This window comes from Salmo salar, chromosome ssa17 (genome assembly GCF_905237065.1).
Source record: "Salmo salar chromosome ssa17, Ssal_v3.1, whole genome shotgun sequence".
NCBI classification, from domain to species: domain Eukaryota; kingdom Metazoa; phylum Chordata; class Actinopteri; order Salmoniformes; family Salmonidae; genus Salmo; species Salmo salar.
The window spans coordinates 15,900,773-15,923,692 of NC_059458.1; the positions used below are offsets into that span (position 1 = coordinate 15,900,773).

General features: G+C 40.4%; 1 protein-coding gene across 1 annotated transcript; it reads right to left on the reverse strand.

The window, feature by feature from the left end:
* Positions 1-3,788: 3,788 nt before the first annotated feature.
* Positions 3,789-9,393, reverse strand: LOC106575277 (SLIT and NTRK-like protein 1). The gene has a single exon (XM_014151703.2). It carries the CDS (start codon positions 8,352-8,354, stop codon positions 6,255-6,257), a length of 2,100 nt encoding a protein of 699 aa, XP_014007178.1. The 5' UTR covers positions 8,355-9,393; the 3' UTR covers positions 3,789-6,254.
* Between the last annotated feature and the right edge of the window lie 13,527 nt (positions 9,394-22,920).

Consider the following 22,920-nt stretch of genomic DNA (forward strand, 5'->3'; position numbering starts at 1 on the left):
ACCAAAATGACTCTTTCAATCTATTAATAGCCATGTTCAAATGTACATAAGCTTCCCACAGCTTAGTTCCCACTGTCAAAAGAGCTACAGTTGGGTAGAGCTATATATAATGTAAACCTGGAGGCTTCTAGCTCCATGGCTAGTTCTGCAAATCCAAGCCATTCCAATATATTTTCAAATGGCCAGGTCGTATTGACTCCAATGTCACATCAAATTCCCCAAATCTACGTAAAAATCTATACCACTTGCCCTTGGCCATGCACCTTAAACGCTTGGCAGGGAAAGCGATCAGAGCAAATTGGCCAGGCCATGGGAGTGATGTTTAGGCACCGATCAAGAACCTCACAGGCACTGCAGTAACAGACTGGCCCAGAAGAGTGTTTGATAGTTGACAACATGCTATTGTGTTCACATTAAATGCCATGTAAGACCAAATCCACCTACAGTAAGTGAACTGTTAAAAATTCAGCAAACACAGAATGAATGCACCGTGAAATAGTAAGACATACTTTGCAGGAATGTTCATTCTGCTGCAGGAGAGCCTTTACAATCACTTTTATATGCTCCTCAAACAGTCATCACAAGGCAAATGTGGATCCATTTAGGGTGTTTCTGTCTTTGCCTTTGGATTTAGATTCCAACATTGACCTCAACCTACCAAAGACATGACTATGTATCTTACAGTGAACATACACAACTAGCCTCTATTCAGTTAATAATAGCCAACTTCCTGATCCTGAGTAAATTGCATCTTTGAAACGTTTACATTTTTGTCTTTGTATTCCCGACATTAGGTCTATTTCACAAATCTATCTCGCAAAAAAAAAAGACATTTGGCTGCAGTTTTAATAGCATGGGAATGTAAAACCTACTAATCTGCTTGTACCCTGCTGTCGTTCATCCCTCTCATAGTGTATGGATGAGAATAAAAATCCATTGTTCTTGGGATGAGCCCAAAGCAGAACACTCACAGCATCTGTTGACCCAGCTAGCATTCTGCTAAAATGTATTTTGGCTCCCATGATGTCTCTGGTACTGAAGGTTAGGGATAACATTTCTCTAACGCCTGTTTGTCTACTTCTCTCAGCATTCTGAGGACATAACATTCAATAACATTCCAACAATATTCTAGGTAAGTTTTCGGAGCTATGGAACGAGTTTCTTTTGTAAATAGAAAGATACTGTTTAATTGAATCCAAACCAGACCTAGATGAACATGTTGTTTGCTAATGAACCAACTGACATCCTCCCCTCAATAGGGACCGAAAACCACATAAATATGTATATTTGAGGAGATGTTGGGAGGTCCATTGAGCAACACTCAAAAGAAATCATGATCTGACAGTTAATGTCCTCGAGCGAGTGAAGGCCACTGACCGAATACATGATACTAGTTGGCTAAGAATAGAGAGAAAACATGATGACTTTAAATAGGAGAGGAGAATATAAGAGATGGCTAAGACAGGCCCATTTTCCAGCAGATACCTCAAAAGAACATCATTGTCAACTAGTATGTCAGAGTAAACAATTTCTCTGACATTTACAGTACACAAATGCAGCTTGGGTAGCATTGAGGGATCAGGTGTACTTCTCTCACTGCCTGCCACCACCATGAGCACACACTGAGTGTGTGGCGTGATCAATACGCCCTCTTTGAACAATTCATTGATTCATTGGCCATCAATGACCAGACTGCTCTAACAACAGCCTATATCCAACACTGAGAAAGGAGATGGAAAACAATCAATGAAACCACAACTGAGACAGGAAATCCTTCAGCTCTCTGTGCCCATATATTCTTTTGTGTGTCATAGTTTACTTTCCCATCTGCCTGGAGAAGTCTAGGGATTGTCCTCAGATCTGATCTCAACCCATATTCCCAATGTGTCTCAGAGTGGGAATGCTGATCTGGGATCAGTTTTGCCTTTTAGAGCATAATGATTTACATTACATGGAAGGAGGATACCTGATCCTAGATTAGCACTGCTACTGTGAGATGCTTTGTGAATACAAGCCAAGGGTTTCATGTACAAAAGAAGGCAGTGAAAGGAAAGCTTGCCATGAGATTACCAGACGCCCTGGAATCCATGAAAAACAATCAAGAAAAACTAAATCCAAGCATAGTAATAGTCATATTTCTCCTCCCTCAACCTAATTGGCTATATATGTGGTATTACTTGCTACATTACAGAATTACAGAGAACCATTTTACCATCTAAAATGAAATTGTAATACCTTCTTTCTATTTGTGTGTGTGTATGGGTTCCATCAATAAGACATGTTAACCTTGGCCCAGTTACGATCAGCACTTTGACCAGTCCGATAATTGTAAAAAGCAATGGAGGTAGGTTTCCCTTGGGCCAGAACCAAGAACCAAGAAAGCTTCAGCAAATTGAAATGAGGCAGGTTGGAGGGGTGGGGGCAGTAGGTCTCTCACATCCAACCTACCTTGGTCTACATTTCCTACTTCCTTCCAGGCTACTACATAACCCTTACTGCACCAACTTGGCAAAAGTTACTGCACCAACTTGGCAAAAGTCAATTTTACAAGTCTACAAAAACCTTCATGCCAGCGAAGGATGATCCCTATCTTAGTCTAAATGTCTTATTTCAGTATCTATGCAACATCATATAATTTGTGCTATTGTTACAGCACCGACAAAGGCAAGACAAATTATATTGAGCAGGTAGAAATTACAAAAGCTTCAAAAGCCTCTATGCCATTGAAGGATGGAAACAATAGTGCACCGTGCGGCTCAAAACAAAGTCAATGATCGAATCAATAGATCTAATCAATACGTGGAGGCTGAGAATTGAAGAGGTTAGGTCACAGGCAGCACTTGGTGGTCCGATCAGTCATACTGATCAACAACAGCTGTGGTATTTACACCAGTATTGGGAGTAATAGGGAAACCAAACTCCTGAGGTGTGCTGTTGATGGGTGCCATGCTGCGAGTGTTGCATCAAGCTGCCAGCTTCTCAGGGAGATGATCAGTTAAGTGTGTGTAGCCTGCTGGGGTTGCAGAGAGCAAAACAAGAGTAAATTAAGCTTTGGTCAGAACTGTACAGAGCACAGCTGGGGTTCATAGCTAAACTAAAAATCACTGCAGAGAGCAAATCCACAGTAAGGTTAGGCTTTGATCTGTAAACTGCAGCACATAACTGGACAGTAGTTGATATCAAAAATCTAAATGACTTTTCCAAGGAATTCGGTTTGTGTGTATTTCACCTTGAAATAACCTGCAAGCCTCTACTTCACGAATGAACAAAGGATCAGAACCTTTGCATTGCTATACAGTAAAACAAAGGCTTGCATTTGATAAAAACTGACAGCAGTGAATGCTTTGGTCAAACATCATGTAATACTGCATATGAGGATATGAGGAGGAAGTCAGTGTTGGGGTCATTATTGAACTCTGATGTTGCAAGCACCATACTCCTGCCATCAGAAGCAACATAATATTCTGTGTTTTGAATGTACCCAAACACAGGTATAATTGTGGACAGCATTGCATTACCTCAGAGATGAAACCACGGAGTACATTGAACACCCCATATAACTGCTATCTCATTGGCAGAGACATGTGCTGTCCCTGGTGCTGAAATAAGTTGGCTACGATAGCATTTTCCTGCTAACGCAATCGCACAGCAATCCATGTACGCACCATGGACAGCACAGACCAAGTGGTTATTACCGAAACAAAACAAGCACATTTAGCACACACATATCCAATAATATTGGTTCAGTTCAACCCAGGTAAGAATGAAATGTCTTAGAAACCCATAGATTTCACTCAACCTCAACCACATTTTATTTAACAAAATAGAAGCAGGTCAAATGTAGTAAAGCATATAAATGTAACTCCGGGACACAGCATTGAAATATGACCAATAATTCATGAGCCGTGGTAAAATGTTCCACAGTAGACACTGATAATTACCCTTCAAAGCAATACACCAACAGACTGGAGTCTGAAGTGATTGACAGCACTGTTGTTGCCAAGGATCTGCTAAGATAATACTCCCCGAGGTCAGCCTATGTGATTCGTTACATTTAGTGAAGGGGGGTGGGTGTGAGTGTGAGTGTGTGAGCATACAGACAGACACACACACATGTAGACAGACACTAGTGCACATGCACACACATTTAATCAATAATTCTAAGTATTTCAATGCATACACACACACACACACACACACACACACACACACACACACAGCCCAGACACGCGACAATGAACATTGTTCTGCTAATGCAGTCACAAAGATAACCATATAGTCTATCAGTCCACAGTGTTAAAAAGGCCTGGGAAAAAATGTTTGTTGCTGTATTAAGATAAATGATGAATGAGACAGGGTTGAGACATGTTTGATATTGAACTGGCTCTGAGCACTTTAACCTTCTGCAGGCCAGTGCATGTCTGACTTGTAATGCCTTATTGACAAGACTATTCCAAAACGGATTGTAGCAATGGGGTCTCTTGCACATATGCTTATTTATAAGAGAATTAAAAACAGTGGGCACATTGATGGACCTGATCCTAATGAAAAATAAAAACCAGTATGAACAAAACGAATTCAGTGCTTGAATTTACAGAGTATTCATATAAAACAAAAACATTTCACAATCCTATGATCTGTACCGTGATACTGCAGAACCAGTGACATTGATACATTTGAATGGATTATCAGAATATCACGTTTAATGCTAACCGTTATTGTACACTGTAATCATCATCTTGATATCACTATAGTCGCTCAGTAAAATGTCATAGCACTGGGCAACAGACCAACTGCTGAACACTTTTAATATTGAAGAATATATATGTTTCTTAATGCAACATTGCCCATTCATACCCGATTTAATTAACATTTCAAGATAAAAATTCCCATTCCAAAACGCCCTCTTGCAAAACTCCTATACCTCAGCCCTCCCTCCAACAGAGAAGATGCACCAACAGCGACATCGTGAGTTTCCTCGTCTAGAATAATGCGGTGATCGTGCCATGTCTTCTCTATGGCATCAGACTAATACTGTCCATTGCTAAGACGTGTTTTTTTTTTTTTTTTTTACTGTACGCAAACTGACCATTGCCCAATCTATTTTAAGCACGTTAGTTAAAAAAAATGTAAGTCCATTTGTCATATTTGGACACAATAGATGGCTTTACAAAAGCTCACATAAATGGAGGTGAATCATAGCCTACGCTTTGTGGAGGAATACTTTTTACATAGAAAAGCATTTTAGTCTACCTGCGCTCTGTACATAGATGGAACTGCACATACCATTACTTCCATTGAAAACATTTTAAGTTTGAAAAAATATGCAGTTAGAAAACCCCCAATATAATTCGGTAAAGCCTTCTCCTCTCCCTCAAAGCAGACTATAGTCATTAACACACAAAACCACGAACTGTTTTTAGCTACATTAACCTTGCAGCATAACCAGCTGAGTGACGTTAATTGGTCATGCTCATCTGCATCCCGAATATCTGAAATTCAACAATTGGCACACCATAAAATAACACATTATACATTCATAAAGAGCTGAATGTGCAGATATGATGAGATCTGCACCAATTATAAATAACCCCGATATTTATCGACAATCAAATGATAAAACAAACAAAAAAGAACATGCATGGACAGCTTTTAGCTTCTTTTCCGTCCCAATGAGTTCTTTTTCCGTTTTTTTTTTTTTTTTTACCGTTTTAAAACAACAAATACAAATCCTGTAACGCAGTTCACAAAAAAATAGAGAAATGGCACTTTGTATATATTCATATATAGTTTTATATGTATATATATACTGTATATATTCATATTGACAACATGGAAGAAGGGTCGAGTTGGCTTCTTCGTTACTTATGGTATGGTTCCCCAGTGTGTGTTGAAACCATGCGAAATCATGCAGGTCTGATAGTCAGTTATTTACATTACATTCATGCGCTCGTGCACAATTTCCCGATTCTTCTCTCTCAGATCGTCAGTCTGATTGCGGCAAATAGCTGTACTGGGAGGGAGGGGGGCGGGGAGGGGGTCTATACCTATATTACAGTTGGTTCTGTAGAAGACTCATTGGCACCACAGTCAACTGGAGCAAAACAAAAAAATGGTATATCTCCGACAAAAAGCGAATGAAGAAGCTTCGTAACGTAGCATTTGTTTATTTTTCTTCAATTGCCATTGTGTCAAGAGAACGCAGTATATTTGTCTGTCTGTTTCTATCCCAGGTGTTATTGTCAATAGTCGTTTTACGCATCATTTGTTGTGGAGAAATGGGTGCTACAGTCAAACCCTCTTTGCGCGCCCCCGTCCGCATGGTAAGGCCCGCTATGCCAATAAGACGAGTCGCAAACTGTCTGCAAGGAATTGATCTCTGACGCAGAGGAATTACCATCCCTCCGCTTTGATCTCTTGCGATTCCGCAAGATGAAGACAAGCATCCCTACAACAGTGAACGCAGACGTGACAAATACCAGTAGTAGCCCAGGGACTAGTACGGAGATGGAGACCCTGTTCGGCTCCACATAGGAGTTCGAGCGCGTACCCGTGTCTGCGGTGAAAGTGCTGTTTTTGGAGAGAGACGTGGGGTAGACTTTGTCATACAACTTGGGACACATCAGATCATTTCGCACGTGACGGAAATCCCTTTTCCAGAACTCTTCTGGGGACTCACACTTGAGGTCACTAACGATCACATCTGCCCCCAGTTTCTCCGTCCACTGTTTGAAAGGGACAATATTACACGAGCAATCCCAAGGGTTCCCATGCAAATCAATTTGTATGATCGAATTGAGTTGATCTAAGACCCCTGCGACAGGGAGATATGTGAAATAATTATTATGCAAGCTAATCTTCGACAAAGACACTCCAAGGAAAGCATCCACAGGTAGCGCTTTCAGCAAGTTATTGTTGAGGAAAAGCACTCGCAGATTGGGCAGAGGGCTGAATGTACCTGCTAGTATCAGCTGTATGTCATTATATTCCAAACTGAGATATTCCAGATTTTGAAGTCCAATGAACATTTCCGCAATGAGCGTATCCAGGTAATTCTTATCCATGTACAACCATCTTAATTCGGTGAGGTTTTGAAAAGTGCTGTTGTCTATCAATTTGATGTTGTTTCCACCCAAATCAAGGAGATTCAGACTTGAATAGCCGTTAAGATGGTTCTTTTTTATAGCATGGACGTTGTTGTCTCTCATGTTTAATTCGTGCGCAGTGAGGGGTTTGGGTTTTAAGTTAGCCAAGCTCTCTATCTTCTTGCCCTCGCAGTTAACCCCTAACCCCTGCCTGGATCCAATGAGCTTGCAGCTGCATGGCACAGGGCATGATGCGTTCTGCACAATCTGCAGCTGCTCTCTCTCCCCGTTCACACCTGTCATAGATGTGGGCTTCGTTTTCAACTGCCAGTGTGATTTAGAGCGTCCCTTTTGCCCATTCCCTGGGGTTGGGGACCCAGGATCACCACTAGCTTTATAAGGCGTTGGAACGGGCCCAGGTACAGAGGTCTCCTCTTGGGTAGGAGGTGCAATTAAACTCTCGTCAGCACCACTTTTTATTGAAGGACACAGATCCATCTCCGATGTCTCGTTCAAGTCGTTCCCTTGCAGTGGCGTTGGAGCCTCGCAGATAACCCGGCCGATAAGCGCGTTCTGCGGTATATTCTCCAGCCATTCCTTCAGGGAAACCAGGTCGCAGTTGCAGTCCCAGGGGTTATCCTCCAATAAAACCTCCGCAATGCCCGGTATTTGTTCGAGAACTCCCTCATAAGGCACCGTTTTGATTCGGTTCCCTCGCAGGTCGAGGTGGGTGATGGGAACGTGTTGAAACACATTTATAGGTAGTGCACTGATGAGGTTATCATTTAGAATTAACACTTCAAGTTTATTTAAGTCCCTGAACACGGCCGGGTCAATGTCTCTCAATAGATTAAAATCAGCCTGAAGATATTCCAAGTCATCTAAACCAAGAAAGGTGCTCTTCCTAAATGACCGTATCTTGTTATTATTTATGTGTAGCCTTTTCACGAGCTGCAGTCCCAGAAAAGCACCAGGGACAATGTCATGCAAACCGTTGTTTTCCAAATGCAAGCTTACGGCATTGTAAAAGTTAGCAAACTCATTGGGAAAAAGCCTGGATAAAGAATTCCCATGCAATAGCAAGTGATAAAACTGGGAACTGGGACCAGTCAAATGGTGCAGATTAGTAAAGCTCCTTTTTTCGCAGTCAATGTGCAAATCGCCTTCAATCTCATTGCAGGAGCATATCTGCTCCTTACAAATGTCCCTTGTAACATTTCCAATAGCAACACAAAGAGCCGCCTTCAGCAAGACAATCCAAAGCAGCATTTTCAATACAAACAATTCATCCCCGATTTCAAGACATGAAAACGAGCTGTTGAATCAATGTTTTTAGTCCAGTTTATCCCCAAAAAGATAGACCGACGGGTCTAAAAGAAAAGACGACAGTCCTTTATAATATCCATGCTCTTCTAGCCCGTTGTGTCCAGGCGACCAGCTTTAAAATGACCATATAGAATGCCTCAGATCGAATGGATCCTTTTGCTGGTATGAAAATAATTGAAAACAACAAACCGCAATAGCATCTGACACATTTTTAGGCTTTTGTTCGGTAATGACTGACCTTGCAAATTTTATAAATCCGTGATTTTCTCGTCGTGCTGCGGTAGCAGTCGGTGCTGTTCTTTTCCCCTCGGTGCTGAATTCACACCGACGCTGGGTATTTAGTGCTGATCACACTGCCACTGGAAGAAAAAAAACGCATTCCTCACACCTTTCGGTGTCTTCCTTGCGTTTGTTTCCAGTGCTTTTCTTTGGTAATTTTGAATCACAAAGAGGTTACACAGAGACTGTGCTCGTTCTAGCCCGGTGCTCTTAGAAAGATCTCACACCCTCTACTGAGCTGCAATGGAAAAAAATCCATCGTCTGAGGGAATGCTGAAAAAAATCTATCCACATAGAGGACTAGCAAGCGTTAAAATGTTCACACTAAAAGCTGTTGATCTGTTCAGTTTTTTTGGACCAATAATATTCCCATTCTAAAGCCAACAAGGTTATGGATTCCAAAGGACGTTCCTTATTTCATGTTACTGCTTAGGCTGAATCCTTGCTTTAGATCCGCTTCTATTTTTTGTTTTTTTGTTTAAAAAAAAGTAGACTAGACGACATAACGCATTGCCAACGTATTGGAGACAACTCGTTTCCAAATCGGGGGTTGGTTATAACCTCATCTAATGATTAATTTGCGTATTTTATGAAGACTAATAATCTCTGGTGTGTGTATTGCATCAAGCCCAGTATACGAGTGCCCTCCAGCGTGAATGTTACTTTCTCTCTGCTAGGAACCGCTGTTGAATGCGGTAAAATAATTAACTACATAGACTACAACGTACACGCAACAACCCAGCCAGATGATACGGCTCTCAGTTGACTACAACAAACAATGTATCTATGTAAACTATAAGCACATAGGCTACTGTACGTCACGATTTCAAAGAGGATTGCAAAATACAAATTGCAATTAAAAAGCAAAAGTGCTTTCCGTCAACTAATTTTCGCTATGGATTTTTGTCATAGTCTCTGCTTCGATTCTATTGTTAAATCACACCTTGCAGTTATAGGCTAACTCAACCTTGTTGGTAGCACTAGATTTATGGAACATCGTCGTTTTGTTTTGCTTTATTAATATGGTAGGCCTGCTCTACATATCTGATAGATAAAACAAAAATGACAACATAACTGGAGTCATGAGATTGACATCACATCCCTGACATAATAGAAATAACGTCCAAAAGCGGAGGGATTCTGACAGGGTTGGGCTCAACAACTCCTATTGATTACTTTGCATATTCTACATGCATCAGTGTCTGTGGCGTTTCAAACGGTAGCACATGCCAATGGCTAAGGATAAACCTGGGCTCAGGGGTAGACCTAACAAAGTAAATGTAAATCCAGGACACTCCAGTTAGTATGATCTGTTACGTTTCCTATGGTATGTATTCATTTTTGGATGTCCATCATCCATTTCATATGATATGTTGTGAATTACAATTCATTTGTTATCTTATGAATTGTATGATATGTTACAATTCATATAATATGTTACTCATTTGCAAAGCATTTGATATTTTTACGAATTCCTATTTGTTGTGGCTAACGTTAGCAAGGTGTCTAACACTAATTTTAGCTAGGTGGCTAATGTTAGCTTGGCTAGGGGTTAGGGTTAAGGTTAGGAGTTTGGAGTTAAGTTATAGGATTAAGGTTAATGTTAGGGGAAGGGTCAGCTAACATGCTAAGTTGTCCCAAAATAGCTAAAATGCTAAAGTTGTTTGTGATGAGATTCAAATACTCAACCTTGGGGTTGCTAGACGTTCATGTTATACGCCAACAAATCCAGCCCGACCAACCACCCTACTTTCATTTTGGCTTTAAGTAACCTTCTGTCTTATGTAACCATATCAAATGTAACATTTCCTGCTTTACGTCTCGTCTATGACACCAGGCTGTAAGGAAAGAAGCAACCAGCAATATTTTCAACTAGGGTCAAATGCCACATTCTCATGTAGGGTATTCTAATGAGGCTCTCTCACAAATGATCATCTTTTGTTTACAAATATGGAGATGTACAGTAGAGATTGCCCACTTTTGCCTAAAGTAGCTCTGTAATGGGCAGTGCTATTGTAGTCCATACAACAACAAAAAACTGTATGGTTTCACAGTAACACATTACATATAGTCCCAGATTCCTATTTCTAAAGAAGTCTTTATCAAGATAATTAAAAACATTTTATGCTAATTTCCTGATGCTTCCATAGATTGTTTCTCTGACATTTTAAAGGCATAATGGAAACTGAACTGTATGTGTTTGCTGGTCAAGTTAAGGTTATGTCCTCATTTGGTTCATGTTTAGTGTGTCTTAGCCAGCAGAACATGATCTTGTTATCTTGTCCTATGGTCATTTAGAAGCATTCTGTGAACATTCAGCGACCTAAGTATTTTTTGTTGTTTATCAATCTTTTGTGTGTCAGTCCTTCAACCCAGCATGTGTTCAGATATCATCCTTTCAGAGTCAATCATAAAAACAGCAAAAACAACTCCCACACACAGAAGAAGGAGAACAAGGAGGAGGGCAAAATGCCACAAGTCAAATGTTGAAAACACACACACACACACACACACACACACACACACACACACACACACACACACACACACACACACACACACACACACACACACACACACACACACACACACACACACACACACACACGTGGTCTCTTATCCCTATTGAAACCTATAGTTTTCTGGACAATAACCTTCATTTTGACATAGGTTCCAGTGAGCCCAGGTTGTGATGTGTTAATGCATGTTTGCCTGCAGTATTTCCAATCAGCTGGGGTCCCACTGTGGGCCAGATCAAAACATGCAGGGATGTGTTCAAGCTAAACTATGTAACCAATAGTCAATTTGGCCAGTCAAACAAACACCGCACAGAGGAGGAACAGGCATCCAAGGGCACATCAATCATGCACACTCATCAATGGGTGTGTGTGTGTGTGACAGATAGAGACTGCAAAAAAAGGGAGACTAAACCATAGCTGAGTCATGATCGATGATTAATATTCACAGCAAAACACAGTTATTCATGTTTCCTAGGGTTTATTTAGTCCACATATTTCATATTTTCAACATGCAGTTAACAGATAATGTCAGAGTGATTTGTAGCTGTTCTCCCTCATCAAATCAAATCAAATCAAATTTATTTTTATATAGCCCTTCGTACATCAGCTGATATTCTCAAAGTGCTGTACAGAAACCCAGCCTAAAACCCCAAACAGCAAGCAAAGCATGTGAAAGAAGCACGGTGGCTAGGAAAAACTCCCTAGGAAAAACTCCCTAGAAAGGCCAAAAACCTAGGAAGAAACCTAGAGAGGAACCAGGCTATGAGGGGTGGCCAGTCCTCTTCTGGCTGTGCAGGGTGGATATTATAACAGAACATGGTCAAAATGTTAAAATGTTAAAATGTTCATAAATGACCAGCATGGTCAAATAATAATAATCATAGTAGTTGTCGAGGGTGCAACAAGCACGTCCGGTGAACAGGTCAGGGTTCCATAGCCGCAGGCAGAACAGTTGAAACTGGAGCAGCAGCACGGCCAGGTGGACTGGGGACAGCAAGGAGTCATCATACCAGGTAGTCCTGAGGCATGGTCCTAGGGCTCAGGTCCTCCGAGAGAAAGACAGAAAGAGAGAAAGAGAGAATTAGAGAGAGCATATTTAAATTCACACAGGACACCGGATAAGACAAGAGAAATACTCCAGATGTAACAGACTGACCCTAGCCCCCCGACACATAAACTACTGCAGCATAAATACTGGAGGCTGAGACAGGAGGGATCAGAAGACACTGTGGCCCCATCCGATGATACCCCCGGACAGGGCCAAACAGGCAGGATATAACCCCACCCACTTTGCCAAAGCACAGCCCCCACACCACTAGAGGGATGTCTCCAACCACCAACTTACCGTCCTAAGACAAGGCCGAGTATAGCCCACAACGATCTCCGCCATGGCACAACCCAAGGGGGGGGCGCCAACCCAGACAGGAAGACCACGTCAGTGACTCAACCCACTCAACCCACCCCTCCCATGGACGGCATGGAAGAACACCAGTAGGCCAGTGACTCAGCCCCTGTAAAAGGGTTAGAGGCAGAGAATCCCAGTGGAAAGAGGGGAACCGGCAAGGCAGAGACAGCAAGGGCGGTTCGTTGCTCCAGCCTTTCCGTTCACCTTCACACTCCTGGGCCAGACTATACTTAATCATAGGACCTACTGAAGAGATAAGTCTTCAGTAAAGACTTAAAGGTTGAGACTGAGTCTGCGTCTCTCACATTGGTAGGCAGACCATTCCATAAAAATTGAGCTCTATAGGAGAAAGCCCTACCTCCAGCCGTTTGCTTAGAAATTCTAGGGACAATTAGGAGGCCTGCGTCTTGTGACCGTAGCGTCGGAAAGATAGGTAGGAGCAAGCCCATGTAATGCTTTGTAGGTTAGCAGTAAAACCTTGAAATCAGCCCTTGCCTTAACAGGAAGCCAGTGTAGGGAGGCTAGCACTGGAGTAATATGATCACATTTTTTGGTTCTAGTCAGGATTCTAGCAGCCGTATTTAGCACTAACTGAAGTTTATTTAGTGCTTTATCCGGGTAGCCGGAAAGTAGAGCATTGCAGTAGTCCAGCCTAGAAGTAACAAAAGCATGGATTAATTTTTCTGCGTCATTTTTGGACAGAAAATTTCTGATTTTTGCAATGTTACGTAGATGGAAAAAAGCTGTCCTTGAAACAGTCTTGATATGTTCTTCAAAAGAGAGATCAGGGTCCAGAGTAACGCCGAGGTCCTTCACAGTTTTATTTGAGACGACTGTACAACCATCCAGATTAATTGTCAGATTCAACAGAAGATCTCTTTGTTTCTTGGGACCTAGAACAAGCATCTCTGTTTTGTCCGAGTTTAAAAGTAGAAAGTTTGCAGCCATCCACTTCTTTATGTCTGAAACACAGGCTTCTAGCGAGGGCAATTTTGGGGCTTCACCATGTTTCATTGAAATGTACAGCTGTGTGTCGTCCGCATAGCAGTGAAATTTAACATTATGTTTTCGAATGACATCCCCAAGAGGTAAAATATATAGTGAAAACAATAGTGCTTATATAGCTCATATAGCTTATTGTTACAGTATTCTATGTATAGTCACTTTAATATAAATTGGACATAAATGGGCATACTTGAGTTACACCTTTGTAATAAATGCATCTTAATCTGGAAACTCTCATTGTGGAGCAGCAGATATGCTGTTGTCTAGCATTATGTTGATTCAATATTTTATATGTGAAAAAACACCTTTAGACATATGGTTTGAAGTCAATGCAACATCTGCCTTTTGAAAACTATATCATGGTCTTAAAGGAAGGATAGTAACTCACAGAAATGCCTGGCAATGGGGCTGTCCATAGTGCTGAAATTGTTTCATGAGTTATTTTATTAGCAGATTATTTTAGCAGATAATTTGGTGTGTGTGTGTGTGTGTGTGTGCATGCGTGTGTGTAACACATCTGAATGATTTTCCTCATGATAATACATATTCATCATCTTGGTTCGATGTTTACCCTCCTATAATGAACATCTGTGTAAGAGACCCATATTGCTAAAATCAGTTAGAAATAGTGTTGTCAGTAAGGCATCACAAGTCAGACACGACTGGCCTGCAGAAGGCTGAAAGTCAATTTAACATCATGCCCCCAAACATGTTCATCCATGTGTGATCCTTGATACGTCTTCTAAATAAAGTAACAACCTACACGATAACAAAAGAGTTTCCCATAGTTTTTTAACCACTGTAATCTGACCGATGGGTACTGTCCATGGTGCTGAAATTGATTGCTTTGTGATTTCAGCATCAGAACAATGCTCTCTCTGTGTGTTTACATGCCAATGTAAAGTTAATGCCAACAACATCCGCAACACCAGTTTTGTAACTATTTTTGTCTTTGAATTTGTTTGGTTATTCAATGATGAAACACACTTACTACATCAATAAACTATTCAAAAGTGTTCAATGCGTCACACTGTTTTATTGACCAATCTGAGTACTGTGTCATTACAGTAAATACACAGTTTGGTCAAATCTGGCTTATTTTGATCAATAACGCCTTTTGAATGTCTTTAGCAAAGGGGATACACACTAGGCCTTTTGTAGTAATGGCTGATCAATAGGTTCCAACTAAGTGGTTTGATAATGTCCAAATATTCTCATCCCCGATTGCCCTTTTCTCAAAACTCATATTGAGCAAGCATCAGGAACTCAGTTGGGGTCAATTCCATTTCAATTCAAGTTAATTCAGAAAGTAAACCAAATTCCAATTAAAAATGTTTTGAAAAGCATTGAAGATAAATGGATTGGAATTTCAGTGCACTACAGAAATTGACCAGAATTTACAGTGCCTTGTGAAAGTATTCACCCCCCTTGGCATTTTTCCTATTTTGTTGCCTAACAACCTGGAAAAAATATATTTCTTGGGGGGGTGTAACATTTGACTTACACAACATGCCTACCACTTTGAAGATGCAAATTATTTTTTATTGTGAAACAAACAAGAAATGAGACTAAAAAAAGCGTGCATAACTATTCACCCCCACAAAGTCAATACTTTGTAGAGCCACCTTTTGCAGCAGTTGCAGCTGCAAGTCTCTTGGGGTATGTCTCTATGAGCTTGACACATCTAGCCACTGGGATTTTTGCCCATTCTTCAAAGCAAAACTGCTCCAGCTCCTTCAAGTTGGATGTGTTCCTGCTGGTGTACAGCAATCTTTAAGTCATACCACAGACTCTCAATTGGATTGAGGTCTGGGCTTTGACTAGGCCATTCCATTTAAATGTTTCCCTTGAACCACTCGAGTGTTGCTTTAGCAGTATGCTTATGGTCATTGTTCAACTGGAAGGTGAACCTCTGTCCCAGTCTCAAATCTCTGGAAGACTGAAACAGGTTTCCCTCAAGAATTTCCCTGTATTTAGCACCATCCATCATTCCTTCTATTCTCACCAGTTTCCCAGTCCCTGCCAGAAGAAAAACATCCCCACAGCATAATGTTGCCACCACCATGCTTCACTGTGGGGATGGTGCTCTCAGGGTGATGAGGGGGGTTGGGTTTGTGCCAGACATAAAGTTTTCCTTGATGGCCAAAAAGCTCAATTTTAGTCTCATCTGACCAGAGTACCTTCTTCCATATGTTTGGGGAGTCTCCCACATGCCTTTTGGCGAACACCAAACGTGTTTGCTTATTTTTTTGTTGAAGCAATGGCTTTTTTTCTGTCCACTCTTCCGTAATGCTCATCTCTGTGGAGTGTACGGCTTAAAGTGGTCCTATAGACAGATACTCCAATCTCTGCTGTGGAGCTTTGCAGCTCCTTCAGGGTTATCTTTGGTCTCTTTGTTGCCTCTCTGATTAATGCCCTCCTTGCCTGGTCTGTGAGTTTTGGTGGGCAACACTCTCTTGGCAGGTTTGTTGTGGTGCCATATTCTTTCCATTTTTTAATAATGGATTTAATGGTGCTCTGTGTGATGTTCAAAGTTTCATTTTTTTTTTATAACCCAACCCTGATCTGTACTTCTCCACAACTTTGTCCCTGACCTGTTTGGAGAGCTCCTTGGTCTTCATGGTGTCGCTTGCTTGGTGGTGCCCCTTGCTTAGTTGTGTTGCAGACTCTGGGGCCTTTCAGAACAGGTGTATATATACTGAGATCATGTGACATTTAGATTGCACACAGGTGGACTTCATTTAATTAATTATGTGACTTCTGGAGGTAATTGGCTGCACCAGATCATATTTATAGGTTTCATAGCAACGGGGCTGAATGCATATGCACGTACCACTTTTCATTATTTTATTTTTTTTGAGCATTTCTTTTAACAAGTCATTTTTTTAATTTCACTTCACCAATTTGGACTATTTTGTGTATGTCCATTATATGAAATTCCAAATAAAAATCTATTTAAATTACAGGTTGTAATGCAACAAAATAGGAAAAATGCCAAGGGGGATGAATACTTTTGCAAGGCACTGTACAGTACATGTTAAAGGCCCATATTCACAAAGTGAATTTGATCAGGGCCCATATCCATATAACCAGGGCCCATATTCACAAAGTGTCTCAGAGTAGGAATGTTGGGATATATTAATTTGTGCAAAACGTGAAAAATAAAATAAAAAATAAAACAGTTTTTTTTGTTGTACAAATTAATGAATGTCCCTCCCTATGTAGGCCTCTTTTGTTCTGTTTGGTTCCTAGTGAATACACTTATCTAGGATCAGTTTAGCCATTTAGATAACCATGAATAAGACACTGGGACATGATCCTAGATCAGCATCCTACTCTGAGATACTTTGCGAATACAGGCCTGATTTCAAAGCCATGCTTTGCACAAACCATATGCTATGCACCCCTGAATTAAATGTTTGTAATGTTTCAAATCAGCGACTCCCTTTATCCTTCAAACATTGCGAGGGAGAGAAAACCTTGCTAATCCTTGAGCCTACAGTGAGCGCTAAACATTCCCACTTAGTCTTTTCAGCGTCCTGCCGAGAAGCTAATAACATCTTTGCCCTTGGCACCCCGATCCTCTGGTGTGATTTCGAAGGGAAAAAACATGCAACTTCAGAGTCTTCCAGATGTGATCATCTTAGCTGGGTCGGTAAACAGACGAGAGATTTAAGAAAGAGAAAACGAACAAATGAATATCTAGCTACATCCAAACAAAGGTGTGAGGGAGATCAAGCTTGTGTGATCAATCACATGGGTTTCTTTGTATTATGCAGAGGAGCCAAGCCAAGGCGGGGCTTTACCTGGGGGTGAGTTCATCCATTCTATGGTCTGTGAAGATGTTTGGCATTGATGAATAGAAAGCATACAAACCGTAAAAATTGAAGATTTACTCACATGGCAACCACGGTGAAATCCTTGGGAGGTCAGACAGAGAAACAATCCACAATCTGAGTGTTTCTCCCAGGGTTTTGTCACATGGTATATCAAAGACTAGCACTGTCAATGGTGCTGAAATCGGTGTGCGGTGTTCTTAGCAGAACATGGATCGTGTGTGTGCACGCATGTGTGTAAACCATAACTTGCCACATGTTGCCATAATACAGTCCACCTTTGAATCATAATCAACTTCATGAAAAGCAATGCCCATAAAGCCAATATCATTATCAGCACCAGTCCATCCATGTTTGTCCTTGATGAGAAAGTATACAAGCTGTGAACTTTGACTCATATAGCAACTGCTTTGGCATCCTTAGAACATCAGACAATGAATTTGCCTTGCCCATTCTTTTCTTGCCACACTTTTCACATGCAGGAAAGCATTGCAGGTGTATCAGGTACAGAAATAGATAGGTCAAGTGTCGACTTTAAATCAATAGGCAGATTGGCAGGGCGGTAGCACCTCTTGATATACCGACCTGCGATTTTTCATGGGGAATCAGCTAAGTGTCCTTGAGTAGCCTCTCTGGGCTATGTGGGACGCTACCTTCCCACCTGCGGGATACTGCCAGTGAAATAGCAGGGCGGCAAATTCAAAACAGCAAAAATCTCATAATTCAAATTTCTCAAACATACTACTATTTTACACCATTTTAAAGATACACTTCTCCTTAATCGAACCACATTGTCCGATTTAAAAAAGGCTTTACGGCGAAAGCAAAACATTAGATTATCCTCTTGCATCTACACATTCCGCTAGCGGAACGCCTCGCCAAATATCCAATGGAAGAACGTGGCACGAAATACAAATACCTAAAAAATGCACTAATTTCAATTTTTCAACCATATGACTATTTTACACCATTTGAAAGATAACACTCTCGTTAATCCAACCACATTGTCTGATTTCAAAAAGGCTTTACAGCGAAAGCAAAACATTAGATTATGTTAGGAGAGTACACAGCCAAAAATAATCACACAGCCATTTTCAAAGCAAGCATATATGTCACAAAAACCCAAAACACAGCTAAATGCAGCACTAACCTTTGATGATCTTCATCAGATGACACTCCTAGGACATTATGTTATACAATACATGCATGTTTTGTTCAATCAAGTTCATATTTATATAAAAAAAAACAGCTTTTTACATTAGCATGTGATGTTCAGATATCGTATTCCCATCGGAAACTTCCGGTGAATTTACTAAATTACTCATGATAAACGTTGACAAAATACATAACAATTATTTTAAGAATTATAGATGCCAAACTCCTTTATGCAATCGCTATGTCAGATTTTAAAATAGCTTTTCGGCGAAAGCACATTTTGAAATATTCTGAGTACATAGCTCAGCCATCAGGGCTAGCTATTTTGACACCCGCCAAGTTCGGGGCTCACTAAACTCAGAATTAGTATTAGAAAAATTGTATTACCTTTGCTGTTCTTCGTCAGAATGCACTCACAGGACTGCTACTTCCACAACAAATGTTGTTTTTGTTCCAAATAATCCATAGTTATGTCCAAATACCCCCGTTTTCTTCGTGCGTTCAGGTCACTATCCAAAGGGTAACGCGCGAGCGCATTTCCAGACAAACAAATTCAAAATGTTCCATTACCGTACTTAGGAGCATGTCAAACACTGTTTAAAATCAATTTTTATGCAATTTTTCTTGTAAAATAGCGATAATATTCCAACCGGACAATGCTGTATTCATTCAAAGAGGAAAAGAAAAGGACTTCATGTTACACAATACATGTATGTTTTGCTTGATAAAGTTCATATTTATATCCAAAAAAAACATTTTACATTGGCCCGTAATGTTCAGAAATGCTAAGTCACTGTATACTGAATAGGCCCAGTCTTGAAAAACTACAAACCACTTCCTGGTTGGATTTCTTCTCAGGTTTTTGCCTGCCATATGAGTTCTCTTATACTCACAGACATCATTCAAACAGTTTTAGAAACTTCAGAGTGTTTTCTATCCAAATCTACTAATATGCATATCCTACGTTCTGAGCCTGAGTAGTAGGCAGTTTAATTTGGGCACGTCATTCATCCGAATTTCCGTATACTGCCCCCTGTCAGAAAAAAGTTTAACTGTCATGCTGTTTGCAGCCGTTGGCATAGTGTACCTTTACGCTAATGTGCGTCTACCTCAGACTCCTCTTCATAGCTTGTGAGGTTTTTGAGAAGAACACAAATCATTGTTTGGATATACACTAACAACCCTGTCAGGCCATAGAGTGACATTTCCCCCTCTGACAGTGTCTTCCGTGTAATTACGACTAGCTTGTTGTTCAATGCAGCAGCTGCATCACTCATGATATCAATACTAATGCACACGATATGAGTGACGGAGGAGGCTAAGCCTAGCTAATTGTATGCATAGTGCTGAAACCTCTGCCTTCAGATGTCTCAATTAACTCCATCATCATTTCGGTTACCATGGTATCCTCCCCTCACCACTGAATAATAAGAGCACACTTAGATTAAAACCACAGTTAGCATGGGAGTAGCACTTAATGTTGGAAACTGTCTTTTATAACATGTCTAACAATATTATCAATATTCACAAGTACCCCTTATGTACTGTACTTGCATGGTAGTTACATAGACAGGCACAGTTTGTTTACATTGGTACATAGAGTAATTCTAGCTGTTATATCTGTGTGAGATTTGTAACACATTGGTATGTGTATACCTTATAGATTTGCAAACAAACAATGGTGGCTCAACCTCCTTTCACACTAGTATGTCTGTTTGAAATCACCCAGATATCTTAATTGTGAGTTAAATTGCAAATTCCTGGAATTAGTTATATGTCAGTTGCATCGCAAGTAAGTGGTTTGAGGGCCTAAATGTGTGGTAAAGAGTGAGGTGCTTGCCAGGGACATACAGAGACCAGTGGAGCCCCGGACAGAGCCCTGGCTGCATGGGATTCAATTAAATCTGTGTTTTTATCAAGCAACTCAGTCCTCATTATTGTTTCCAAAATCAATAGGCATTAAATGAGTCCGGGCTTCCATGAATTAGAGCCACCGTGTCGCAATAAACCCTGAGTATGAACGTTGTATAAACTGTCTCCAAACTGCCTGGGGTTTTATGCTTCAAATTATCACAGACACCAAGCGGGGTGTACACAACACATTGTGCTTGCTCGTGGAGTTTAATGACGATTGCAGTAGATGACAAAATAGGAGGTTCTGTCTGCTTCAATGAGTGGTTGAGTGGCTCAAGGTTTTGATGCTGTGAAAATTATGAAGGTATATATCGAGTGTTTTTTAGCCCAGCTTCACTTTTTGGAGCGTACCTGTGTGAAAGAGATTTAAAAACATGATGTTCATACTCTGTACATGTACATTTAAGTAATTTAGCAGACGTTCTTATCCATAGCGACTTATAGGACCAAACAGGGTTAAGTGCCTTGCTCAAGGGCATTGGCCCAACGCTCTTAACCGCTAGGCTACCTGCCACAGTCATAACATTTGTATAATGTTCAGTAGAGTAATACTGTGTAGCAGCTAAACTAATACTGAGACTTGAGGCCTTGCGGTAAAGGACATTTATCTACAGAGGGTTTTATGTTTATACATTGTAATACAACTTCAAAGTGATTCTCCAGTGGGGCTGTGTATATCAAGTATCATTATATGAAATGACTTGAAACATATAATGGAATAAATTACCAAAATACCATCAAAGTGGATGGGGCTTGGTTAGTTAACCATCTTCCATGTCTGTCTATCTAATCATGACCAAATGGCTTGTGCAAGGGTGGAATAGAGAAATAGGAAAAGAAAAACAGAGAAAAAACCACCAGCATATGGTTTGTCTGCATGAATAATGACAATATTTCAAAGCAGTGGGTTGATGAATTTAGATCAGGGGATTTCGGTGTATAATACTTTCACCACTCATGTCAACCAGATGAAATGCCGAGAGGAATGACAAATGAACAATGTCAATTTATTACAGCATTATTATGTACGGTAATGATTAACCATGATATAGTTTTATTTATGGTGTTAACGTATTATTGTTTATACAAATCATATTTTACATTTAAGCGAAATTCCTTAGTTTTATGACACTGTTGTAAGGATACCTGTTGGTGTTATGACACTGTTGTAAGGATACGTGTTGGTGTTATGACACTGTTGTAAGGATACTTGTTGGTGTTATGACACTGTTGTAAGGATACTTGTTGGTGTTATGACACTGTTGTAAGGATACTTGTTGGTGTTATGACACTGTTGTAAGGATACTTGTTGGTGTTATGACACTGTTGTAAGGATACCTGTTGGTGTTATGACACGGTTATAAGGATACTTGTTGGTGTTATGACACTGTTGTAAGGATACCTGTTGGTGTTATGACACGGTTGTAAGGATACTTGTTGGTGTTATGACACTGTTGTAAGGATACCTGTTGGTGTTATGACACTGTTGTAAGGATACGTGTTGGTGTTATGACACTGTTGTAAGGATACTTGTTGGTGTTATGACACTGTTGTAAAGATATTTATTGGTGTTATGACACTGTTATGACACTGTTTGTGTTTCCCAAAGGTGTGCCATGAGTACATGATAAAAATGCATTCCAGTCATATGGGGTTGCTATATAACATTTCCCCAGTTGCATCATTTGCTCAAAGTCTGAAAAATTATAGCAAGCTCAGGATACCATATCCCTCAGAGGACAAATCCAATCCAGTGCCTATCCCTACTACACAGTTCATATAACTGCTTTCTCTCCACTCCCAGATACAAATGTGTGTTCTCATATGTTAAATGATTTCTGGGCATATATCCAATTCCTTTCTTTACTGTGTACTCACCCCACCGACAATAATATAAGCGTAAATAGACAGCAAGACAACTTTGCTAATATTGCTAAGCTTGTGTTTGCTGTGCATGGCTTGTTTCCCAAATAGGATGCAAGTAGATATCTTTGCTGGTTTAGATAATATAACAGCACTTTCAAGTAAGTAAATGAGAATTCAATGCAGCACTATGGACATCACCATAGACAGTGGATATACTGTAGCTGGTTGGATAAAGCTAGCTGACCACAGTAGACTTTGAGTCTACCAATTCTTCCCCGCTGTCTCATTCCCACCCATCTCATTTATTAACAAAACAGTGTGAATTGTTGCCTGAGTTAAAAATCACACTGTTATATAGGAACGAGCTGACGTACACAGATCACTAACACTGAGTTCTAATTACAATCTCCCTGTTGATGTTAGGTTTCATTTACTAAGGTGAAAAGACGCCAACATCCCTTACAATTACCAGTTATACTGTAGGATAGCCTGATATATGATTATATGGTGTGTTACGGCTGTTAATGGTA

Bases quoted from the DNA above. Each gene is read 5' to 3' on its own strand.
- LOC106575277 (XM_014151703.2), bottom strand. From the start codon at position 8,354: ATGCTGCTTTGGATTGTCTTGCTGAAGGCGGCTCTTTGTGTTGCTATT.